This window comes from Stegostoma tigrinum, chromosome 8 (genome assembly GCF_030684315.1).
Source record: "Stegostoma tigrinum isolate sSteTig4 chromosome 8, sSteTig4.hap1, whole genome shotgun sequence".
NCBI lineage: Eukaryota > Metazoa > Chordata > Chondrichthyes > Orectolobiformes > Stegostomatidae > Stegostoma > Stegostoma tigrinum.
Window position 1 is genome coordinate 87,431,509 of NC_081361.1, and position 12,078 is coordinate 87,443,586.

At 39.9% G+C, this 12,078-nt stretch overlaps 1 protein-coding gene across 1 annotated transcript in view; it reads right to left on the minus strand.

Moving 5' to 3' along the window:
• The window catches only part of hfm1 (helicase for meiosis 1), a 196,441-nt gene that overhangs the window by 29,503 nt on the left and 154,860 nt on the right, over window positions 1-12,078 (minus strand). Inside the window, exons 24-26 of the mRNA XM_059647692.1 lie at window positions 3,526-3,611; window positions 1,293-1,376; window positions 568-725 (exon numbers count right to left, since the gene is read on the minus strand). Coding sequence (XP_059503675.1) covers window positions 568-725; window positions 1,293-1,376; window positions 3,526-3,611 — 328 coding nt within the window. The remainder of the gene's footprint in view (window positions 1-567; window positions 726-1,292; window positions 1,377-3,525; window positions 3,612-12,078) is intronic.

Below are 12,078 nucleotides of genomic sequence, written 5' to 3' on the forward strand. Positions count from 1 at the left end.
ATAAATAAGTTAACATCAAAACACTTTATGTGAGTCATTTCTTCAGGACCAATGGGCAAATTCAAAGTCACTGGCATGATTTTTCCTTCAATATCAACACTAACATTTCTTATGTGGGATTATCCTTCCATTGTAGTCTGCTGCTACCTAATGAACCTGTGATGGTATCCTAATGCCCTGTAGAAAATATCATGCTGTACTCCATTGCCATTTACCAACCACTCCAACAATGGAATTTTGTCTGTATTCAATTCGTAATTTTCAATCCAAATTACTTATGTAACCACATAAGGGTTAATTACTTAAATTCATATAGAAAAATGAGTCTGATACACATCCAATGTCGAATCCAGACAGATTTCTTGGATGGGAGTACTGCAAATGTATTAGAAAATGTATAACTGGTTTCTGGCAAACAGCAGGTAGTTTTAATACCCAATGTAGATTGAATGCAGACACAGGGTTGAGGTTTTAACTGTGACAAGTAAGCTTTGAAAAATTAACTAGTTCCATTTGTAAGTTTTCAGATGACGCTGCATTATATGCCTTAATAGATTAGATACTTGCGTGATTTTTTGTTTATAGACAACTTGGTTATCTGCATCTCCGATGATTAGGGAAGTGTGGTGATTGTCAGGCGCTGTTCTCTTTTCCCGTAGCTGTTGATAATTTGTTAAGGTGATTTTCACAATAATTTCTGCCACTGATTCATGGTATCTTGCAAGCTTCAAAAGAAAAAAAGTCCAAATGAATGAATGCATAACATACTTTATAGTAATCAACGAGCTTAAAAACCTCAATGAAGGAAGTAAAAACCAAAAGAACTGTGGATGCTGTAAATCAGGAACAAAAACTAAGTTGCTGGAAAAGCTCAGTGGGTCTGGTAGCATCTGTAAAAAAAAAAATAGGGTTAATGTTTCGGGTCTGGTGACCATTCCTCAGTTCTGAGAAAGGTCTGAGTAAGAACCGAGAAAGGGTCACCGGACCCGGAACATTAACTATGTTTTTCCTTCACAGCTGCAGCCAGACCCGCTGAGCTTTTCAGCAACTTGTTTTTGTTCAGTGAAGGAAGTGTTTTATTTGTGATTTTCAGCATTATTTTAAACACAAAGGGTACTTGATTTCACCATCATGAGTGATCAAAACCTTCTCTTGTATAAAGAATTTAAGTCATAAATAATTACAATTATTAATAAGCAAAATATGAACAAATGACTTCTTTCTTGTAAATACTATTGGTCATCCATTTGACTGCAAAGGAAATGGCACAATATCAATAATCTAAAGATTACCTGTTCAACACTGAGGTCATACTTTGGGAGATGAAGAACAGATTCTCTTATTTGGTTTCCAAAAGGAGGGTGTCTGTTTACAATCTACAAAAATAACAATGATCATGATTCTCCACTTTCATAGAACTTTTATATATTGACTATAATGCAATAAAATGTATGTGAATTAAACTAAGTCAATGTTTAAAACATTTCTACAACACATAGTAAATAGGTCCATACAGCATGGAGAAAATACACATGATTTTATCCTCATCAGTTTGCCTGTTGCACAAGCACTTGTCCACAGTGACCACCACAGAGACTTCGTGGAAGCAAAGTCACGTCTTCACATTGACAATACCCTCTATCATGTCATGTGAAACTACCACTGAGCTAAATGGGATAGATTTCAAACAGATCTAGCCATTCAGGCTGCAGGCCATCAGCAACAGTAGAATTGTATTCCAACAAAACCTGCAACCTCAGTACCCAGCATATCTCTCACTCTATCATTACCAATAATCCAGGGGATCAACCCTGTTTCAATGAAAAGTGCAGGAGCACACGCCAGGAACAGCACTGGGCACACCTAAAATGAGAGGTCACCCTAATGAAGCTATAAAACGGGACTCTTAATATGCCAAATGGTATAAACAAATTATAATCTGGGCTAAGCAATTCCATAACTAACGGATCAGGTCTAAGCTTTGCAGGCCTGCCACATCCAGTTGTGAGCTGTCATGGACAATTGAACAGATCATTGGAGGAGGAGGCTCCACATGTATCCCCATTCTCAATAATGTGGAAGCTCTGTAATTCAGTGCAAAACACTAGGGTGAAGCATTTACAACAATCTTCAGCCACAATGCCAAATCAAAGATCCAATTCAGCTTCCTCGAGAGGTCCCAAACATCACAACTGTCAGTTTTCAGGCAATTTGATTTATTTCACGTATCAAGAAATGGCTGAAGGTACTGGATACTGCAAAGGCTACAGGCCCTAACAACATTCTGGCAATAATACTGAAGACATATGCTCCACAACTCTCTATGCTCCTAGCCAAGCTCTTCCAGAACAGCTACAACATTGGCATCTACCCAACACTGTAGAAACTTGTCTAGTTATGTCCTGTGCACAGGAAGCAGGACATATTCAACACAGCTCTTGATCAACAGTGAAGTGATGGAAGGTGTCATCAACAGTCTGATCAAGCAGCACTTTCTGGGCAAAAACCTGAAGCTCAGGGTATACTGCAAGGACTGTTAAACTCCTGACCTCATTATAGACATAGTTCATACACTGACAAATGAGCTCAATTCTAAGGTGGGGTATGAGTGACTGCCATTGACATTAAGGCTGCAGTTGACTAAGTGTCACATTAGAAAACCTAGCAAAATTAGAGTCGATGGGAATCAGGGAAAGATCTCCATGGGTGAAATCATACTTGGTACAACAGAACATGTTGGAGTTCAATCATCTCAGCTCCAGGACATCTCTGCTGGAATTCCTCAGGGTAGTGTTCTGAGTCCAACTATTATCAGCTGCTTCACCAAAGACCTTCCTTCCTTATAAAGTCATAGCTCGGTTTGCCGATGATTGCACAATGTTCAACACCATCTGTGATTCCTCAAATACTGAAAAGATCCAAGGCAGCAAGACCTGGACAATATCCAGGTTTGGCCCAAAATTGGCAAGTAATGTGCGCATCACATAAGCATCAGGAAATGTCTATCTCCAACAAGATGGAATGTAACCATTACCTCATGACATTCAGCGGCATGTGGTGTCACAGTGGTGTAGTTGTAATGCAACCTGACTAGCAATCCAGAACATTAGGCCAATGTTTTGGCAACATGGGTTCAAATCCCACCATGACAGGCGGTGAAACCAGATTCAATAAAAACGTGAAATCTATGAAATTCATTGCCGCAGAAGGCTATGGAGAACAAGACATTGAGCGTATTTAAGACAGAAATAGATAAATTCCTGATTAACAAGGATTATAGGGAAAAGGCAGGAGAATGGAAAGGTGGGGCAGGCTTGATGGGCCAAATGACCTAATTCTGTTCCTCTATCTTATGGTCTTCATCCATAAACAGGGTTTGATGATGCTTCATGAAACATATAATAACCAAGCAATACCTAACGGATAGGAGAAAGAGAGACAAAAATAAAAGCACAGGACGCTCCATGAAAATATATCAGGGGAGATTTATTTATATGAATCAAGAATTGGTTGAAAAATTAATACCAGCTCTAATTCTCTTGCATTTGTGTCTTCTATCTTCTGGAATGTAGTAAGGCCTGCATTTACCATAGCATTAGACAAAGTAGGACCTGTAAATATAATAACAATGGGGAATTACATTGTACATCACTATTAAACTGTAGAAATGTTTTAGGTGATAAAATCTATGTGATACGTTAGCAATCAAGGGTGCATTATACGAGACTTTCAAGGGAACAGGAGTGAGTATAAGTGAAGGGTAGTATTCATAGAAGACTAATCCACTAGACTTGTACTTTTATAACAGAACTATGAAATATTTAAAATGTGTGTGGCTCTTTGGTGATTTGAAGCATCAAAATTGAAGGTTTCCATTTATTGTCTACATTGATCCACATTTTTACAATGGTCAACCAAGGAATTTGTACTTGGAATACTTACAGTAAATGAGGCTAAAGGTAAGCGATGGTGGTGGTTATAGAATGGTTTTGTAGCTTCACACAGTGAACATCTAGGATCAAGGCAATTCAGTTGTTTGGATTTGTATTTTGAAAGTCTCTAGTATGAAATAAGGAAGTCATCCTTAAACAATTTACTGCAGGTTTTGAAATGAAAACTTTTTTTGCACTGGGCAAAACAGCATGCTATGAAAGTTATAACATTTAGGGAATAGAATGTTCCATGTGTTCTTGCATTTGAATGTTAGTGAATAATCCATTTTAGACAGATTGATGGAGGCGGTCAGAGGAAAAGATTGCTACCTTCAGGCTGCTAATCAGTCAGACATTTTGTGCATGGAGAAGAGACTCCATCTTGAAAAGTTGCCACTAGGTTCCAAAAAAGGAACGAAAAAGTTCCAAGTCATCCAGACTTAGAAAATCTGGACAGCCAGGAGTGAAAAGCATTTGGATTAGGGGTCAAGAAAAGCTCTTGGACCAGCAGGCATAATAGAAGAAGCCAAGTGTCATCAATAGTTCAGTGCAACTCAGAGCAATGTGAAGTTGTTTTTGCATTGTGAACTTGAGAAATATTTGAGCTTGGAGAAATGCAAGGACAGCACCAGTTTGGTGAAGCCAGTTGAAAAAGCAGGAGTTGTGCCTGTGAGTAGGTGTGAGTAGGTGGTTTTCAGAATCTAAGGGAGTACAGCTCTGGGGAAGGAGGGTGAACTGGCCAGTCTTTGAGGAAGTCCACAACGGAGTGGCTTTGGGGAAAGTTCTGAAACTAGTTCTTCAACAGTGAAGAATTGGAATCCCTTGCAAAGTTTGTTATGACCAGGGTGGCGAATGAATTGGCTCTCCTCTTTTAAGCCCCTTGGTTTGTCCAACAAAATGTTAATTATTTTTAACGTACATTTTAATTGAAATGTAGTCACTAGATTATAATTAAGGAGTCACTGACAAAGTTTTTTTGTGAAAGAAAGGAATTTTAATATTTACTAACCTGGAGTAAAAAATGACACACGCAACATCCAACACACATAACAGTTGTAAAGTTTAAAAGGGGAGAGTGTCTAATACTTTAGGAAGATAAAAAATATGCAGATTAAAAAGTTCTTAGAGTCCTCAAGTTGATACAGTTGAACCTGATCCTATTGCTGTTTAGTTGGTGTCCTGTATACTCAGTGTCAGTGAAGTTTATAGAATTATTGATCTCTGGATGGATATTTTTCTAATTTATCACTGGTGCTGGCATTTGGGATGATGAGAACAAAGCAGAGAGATAAGAGTTTCAATACTTGCTGCTACCGATCCACTATCTTTCTCCATTTGTTTGTTGCTCTGCCAAGCATATTGAAATACAGTTTGTTTGTGTATTCCAAAATCTATTTATTGTCCTTCAAAACTGGATCACTGCACATAAACCTTCATGTCCAAAATACAGAACTTTTCAGACAAGAATCAATTGAAACATGTGTAAGTTTCATGACTGAGTTGATTGGTTTCAATATCTTTAAATGAAATGGTCGTTTCAGTTCAGACAATCCATATTAATTTCCTTAAGCATGCCTCAACCCTTTGGTCATGTGATCAATGCAGCCCTTTTAATTCTGGGTTTCTTCCTGTGTAAAACCATTTTAATTGATGAAGATCCCATGCATTAAAATCAGACGTTGTAAGTTGAAAATTAATAGTCCACATTTTAATGTAATTGTGGCACCTCCCTGCCATAAAAAACAAACAGAAATAGCAATTCTCATGTTCATTACTAGGTCACTACGAATTCAAAGTACTAAAATTTAGGCCAACAACAATTCAGATTTTGCTGTTACTCTCTTAATCCTAACATTAGTTAAAGACCATTTTGGTATTGGCAACTGAACTTGCTCGTTGTGCTGCTTGCCTTTCTAAGTTTTAATTTTTCACTGCCCACTTCTATAGTCCACATACCAAATACAGGCATTTTTATAAATATGATCTTTAAGAGTTACCGCGTGAAAATCTGAGGTTCTTCTCTCCTATGAAGTCTGAACTTGTATCTTGCACCACACTTTCAATTAACATTTTGCCTATATGCCTCGGATAATAAATTATACATATTTAAAATATTCCCTTTTGCTGCCTCATAGTCAGTGGCAGTCCCCTCAGGCATGAAGAGGTAAATTTCATGAACTTTCCCAGTCAGTCTGTGCCGCAGCAATAATGTATTGGCCTGATTACTTTAACTGTTCTGCTAACTGCTCAATGATGCTGCTGAGCACAAGATTTACCAGCTCCTGATTGGGTAACAGCTCTTGTTTGATACCTCAAGCCCCAGAGTCTTAATTCCAGGAGAATGTCTGCCAGTGGCCTTGAACTATCTTATTAGCATGTGGTTTGGCTGGCCTTCCTAAAATGTGGCACCAGGGGTCATCTGCTAGTTCTCCAAGTGGCATGTGAGACCCAAATTCAACAAAAGGTTCTGCTCATGTGCTTATGCTGAGTTGGTGTTATTGTATTGCTGAGACAGATAAATACCCAGCTCCATGTGCAGCTCTTGTACTATGTGCCAACATTCATCATTGCAGGTGACAGACACAAAGCCATCTGAAATTTTCTTAGAAAACTCGGTTCTGGCTGCCAAGCAGCAGATAACTGACATAGGTAGACACCAATTTGCATGGCGGATTACAAAAAATGACTGATCTATTTTTTTTCAAGAAGTAACAAAGAAGATTGATGAGGGCAGAGCAGTGGATGTGATCTATATGGACTTCAGTAAGGGACTCAACAAGGTTCCTCATGGTAGACTGGTTAGCAGGATTAGACCACATGGAATACAGGGAGAAATAACCCTTTGGGTATAGAACTAGCTCGAAGATAGAAGATAGAGGGTGGCGACGGAGGGTTGCTTTTCAGACTGAAGGCCTGCGTTCAGTGGTGTGCCACAAGGATTGATGCTGTGTCCACTACTTTTCATCATTTATATAAATGATTCGATGTAAATATAGGAGACGAAACCTAAGTTGGATGTGTAGTGGGCAGTAAAGAAGGTCGCTCAGAGCATAACAGGATCTTGGTCAGGTGGGCCAATCGGCCCAAGAGTGGCAGATGGAGCTTAATTTAGATAAATATGAGATGCTGCATTTGGAAAGGCAAATCAGGGCAGGACTTCTACACTTAATGGTAAGGTCCTAGGGAGTGTTGCTGAACAAAGAGAATTTGGAGGGCACAGTTCATCCATAGTTCCTTGAAAGTGGAATCACATGTAGGTAGGATAGTAGTATGCTTGCCTTTATTGGTTAGTACTTCGAGTATAGGAGTTGAGAGATCATGTTGCAGTTGTACTGGACATTGGTTAGGCCACTTTTGGGATACTGCATGCAGTTCTGGTCTTCATACTATTGGAAGGATATTGTTAAACTTGTTAGGTTCAAATAAGATTGATAAGGATGTTGCCAGGGTTGGAGGTTTGAGCTACAGGGAGAGGCTGAATAGGTTGGGACTACTTTCTCTGGAGCATTGGAGGCTAAGGGGTAATCTTATAGAAGTTTGTAAAATCATGACGGGCATGGATAGGTGAATAGACAATATCTTTTCTCTGTGGTGGGGAAGTTCAAAACTAGAGGGCATAAGTTTAAGGTGAGAAGGGAAAGATGTAAAAGGGACCTAAGAGCAACATTTTCATGCAGAGGGTGATGTCTGTATGGAATGGGATGCCAGAGGAAGTGTGGAGGCTGGTACAATTACAATATTTAAAAGGCATCTGGATGAGTATATGAACAGGAAGACTTTAGAGAGATATTGGCGAAATGCAACTAGATTAATTTAGAATACCTGGTTGGCACAGATGAGTCGGACTGAAGGGTCTGTTTCCATGCTGTACAGCTCTATGACTCTATAACACATGCTTGCATGCTTCCACAGATTTGTACTCAGTTATAATCTGGTACTCCTTCTGTAGAAATAAACCTTTAGTGATTGTAATGGCGTCAGCAAATCAGGTCCAATCACAGAGCTCTCACTGACATAAAGTTTGAGTGTTAGAGAAACTGACATTCTGGTACCTGACTCTGTATGAGGCAGTACTATAGTCAAGGACTGTTCAACTGTAAATAAAGGGTTACTCTGTGATGGGATACTGGCTTTTGTGGAGTTATTTCAGCATCAATTTGCAAAGAATGGCTGAACAATCCATCAAAAAAGCAATTTTTGCCTTTCGACAACCCCATAGAGTGTACCAATGAAAGCTGCTTTCTACTGCAACATGAACTGGAGTTTATCATAAAAACCAAAAGAACTGCGGGCGTTGTAAATCAGGAACAAAAACAGAAGTTCCTGGAAAAGCTCAACAGGTCTGGCAGCATCTTTGAAGAGAAATAAGAAATAATGTTTTGTGTCTGGTGATCCTACCTCAGAACTGATGGTAGCTAGGAAAATGTTGGTTTAATCTTAACAACTTCTGCTTTTGTTTCTGGGATTTTTCATAGTTGAAGGAATATTCATTCCATTCGCTATGATACTAGACTAACAGAAATGTCTGAGAAACCAGTGCCTTAACACAAAAAAGTGCAAAAATAAGTGGTTACATGTAGCTATAAAACAAAATGTGTATACCTGGAGGCTGAAAGTTGATGAATGAATAACTACAATCTTAAATACTGAATATTAAGGACTGTGAAATGGCTGCAAAAACATGTCAAACTAATGTAATTCAAATTTAATAATGAGAGATAGTAAGAACTGCCAATGCTGGAGTCAGAAATAACACTGTGTTGAGCTGGACAAAAACAGCAGGCCAGGCAGCATCAGAGGAGTAGGAAAGTTGATGTTTCAGGTCTGGACCCTTCTTCAGAAATGGGAGAGGGGTAAGGGAGCTCTGAAATAAATAGAGAGAGAAGGGGTGGGGCTGGGGAAGATATGTGGGATGGTGATAGGTGAGTGCAGGTAGGCAGTGCTGGAGGTTGGTCAGTGAGCTGGGAGGAACAGACAGGTGAACAGAAGTTGGACAGGTTGTGTCAGGTCAGGGAGGCAGAGATGAGAGGGAGGGTTGGTCACAGGATGAGGCCGGGGGTGGGGAGATTTTTAAACTGGTAAAGTCAACCTTGAGACCATTGGGCTGTAGGCTCCCATGGTGGAATATGAGGTGCTGCTCCTCCAGTTTCCGGTGGTGTTATGGCGTTATTGTGACACTGGAGGAGGCCAGAGAATGGGAGGGGGAGTTGAAATAGTTCATGACTGGAAGGCATTGCCGTTTGTTGCGAAAAGAGCACAGGTGCTCTACAAAGTGGTTTCTGAGCCTCCACTTGGTATCTCCGATATACAAGAGGCCACTTCGGGAGGAGTGGATGCAATAGACCACATTGATGGGTATGCAGGTGAACCTCTGACTGATGTGAAAGGTTTGTCTGGTGTCTTTTATGGAGCAAACTAAATAACCTGAGGGCTTAAACTAACGTGAATTTCTCCTCGTGACATGTTGAGAAGTGTTATCATTTATAAAAGCCCTATGGAAGAACTGAACAGTTAATTTCTGCTCAAGTGAGTATGAAATTGGAGTAGTTCCTGGACTATGCTGGGAAATGTGCCATTTACTGCCTTAAAAGGCATCTGGGCTCTTGCCAGCTCCAGCAGAGGTAATGCATTACCTTCCTAAGAGAGACGTGTACTCCAGTGGGGCCAGAAAATTCAAGACATTCAAATTTAAATTGCCTTCTTTCCAGACTTTTTCTCGATTGTTACATGGCATGTTGCTTTTAATTGGATTATAGATGGAATTAGTACCTGGGACTCTAGCCTCTGGCTTAATTTTAATGGACTGAGGCTTAATTATTTGCTCTGGTCTGATGTTTCTGGGCAGTTACAGAAAGTCCTACCATTGTCAGAAGAAAGACCATTCAGCTGAGATATTAAATTGACCTCTTATTTCCTTTCCTACATGCCAGCTTTGACAAATGTACAAAAATTGAAAAAGCTGAGTTTTTCTGATGTAGTGGTAAACATTTCTTCATTAACAAACCAGGAAAATAAATTTACTGGCAATTTATCATGATACTGCTACACTGAAATTGTGTGTCCATTTGTCAATGTAACTACAAGAAGTTATACTTCACATTTATGTGAAAAGTCTTTAAACATCCCAAGAATGCCAAGGACGATTGTAGAAAAAAATCTATTCATAACTGTATGATTATACAATGTAGATGGGACAAAGTCTCTTTTGAAATGCAAGGCATTGTTCTTACTAATAATCTTTCCAGAAAAATAATCCGCTGCTACATGTGTTCTGAGCAAGGATGGTGTTTTGGTTGAAGTGAAAAAAAAATTGTTTAGAAACAGAAAGCAGAGCCTCATCAACCATTGTTTGGGCCCAGCCCAGATATTTAAAAGTTCCTTAGCATTCACAACTTCTAACTTTTCTAAGAGAATCCACTATCTGGAATATGGACAGGCACCTTGTGAAATGAAAAATGTAGTGATAACTTTTGTATTGTCCTTCAGGGTGAAGAAGTTCAGATGCACCATTGGAGTTAGCTAATAATGGGAATAATATACTGAATGCTTCTGGTCTAACAAGCTACATGCTTTGTACTTTGTAAAAGACAGACAGGCTCTTTGGGAGTCAGGAGGTGAGTTACTTGTTGCACAATTCTCAGCCTCTGACGTACTCTCAGAGCCACAGAATCCATATAGCTGCTCCAGTTAAGTTTGTTGTCAATGATAACTCCCAGGATGTTGATAGCTCGAGATTCAGTGATGTAACATCACTGAGTGTGATGGGGAGATGGTTACATTCTCTATAGCTGGTAATGATCACTGGCTGGCAATTTTGTGGATCAAATGGCAGTTACCAGTTATCAGGTAAGGATAAGTTATACAAGAGGGACGGGTTGCAGCTTAATAGGTGGGGGATCAGCATTCTGGCAGACAGGTTTGCCACTGAGACACAGGTATATTTAAACTAAGTAGTTGGGGGGAGGGGACAAACTGGAAATTTAAGAATGAAGTTAAAGCAAAAGTGAGAATAAGTGACGTTAAGAAAGACAACAGAATCAACGGATCAGAAAACTCAAGAAGGGATCGCACAATATGGCCAAGTGAAATAGGGATTGATAGGAAGGGTGAGGGGAGTAACGAAACAAAAGTATTATATATGAATGCACGAAGCATAAGAAATAAGGTGGATGAGCTTGAGGCTTCAATGGAAATTGGCAGGTACGATGTTGTGAGGATAACTGAGACGTGGCTTCAATTGGACAGGGCCTGGGAAATGAATATTCAAGGCTATGCGTGCTATTGAAAGGACAGACTGACAGGCAGAGGGGGTGGGGTGGCCCTGTTGGTGAGGAATGATATTCAGTCCCTTGCGAGGGGGGACATAGAATCAGGAGATGTAGAGTCAGTATGGATAGAGCTGAGAAATTCTAAGGGCAGAAAGACCCTAATGGGAGTTATCTACAGGCCCCCAAACAGTAGTCTGGATGTAGGGTGTAAGTTGAATCAGGAGTTGAAATTGGCATGTCGCGAAGGTATTACTACAGTTGTTGTGGGGGATTTCAACATGCAGGTAGACTGGGAGAATCAGGATGGTACTGGACCCCAAGAAAGGGAGTTTGTGGAGTGCCTCCGAGATGGATTCTTAGAACAGCTTGTACTGGACCCTACCAGGGAGAAGGCAATTCTGGATCTGGTGTTGCGCAACAAACCGGATTTGATCAGGGACCTCGAAGTAAAGGAGCCATTAGGAGGTAGTGACCATAATATGATAAGTTTTAATCTGCAATTTGAGAGGGAGAAGGGAGAATTGGAAGTGTCAGTATTTCATTTGAACAAAGGGAATTATGGAGCTATGAGGGAGGAGCTGGCCAAAGTTTAATGGTACAATACCCTAGCAGGGATGGCAGTGGAACAAGAATGGCAGTTATTTCTGGATATAATGCAGAAGGTGCAGGATCAATTCATTCCAAAGAGGAAGAAAGATCCTAAGGGGAGGCAGGGACGGCTGTGGCTGACGAGGGAAGTTAAGGACTGTATAAAAATAAAAGAGAAGTATAACATAGCAAAGATGAGCAGGAAGCTGGAGGACTGGGAAACTTTTAAAGAGCAACAGAAGATAACTAAAAAGGCAATACGTGGAGAAAAAAAAAGAGGTACTAAGGCA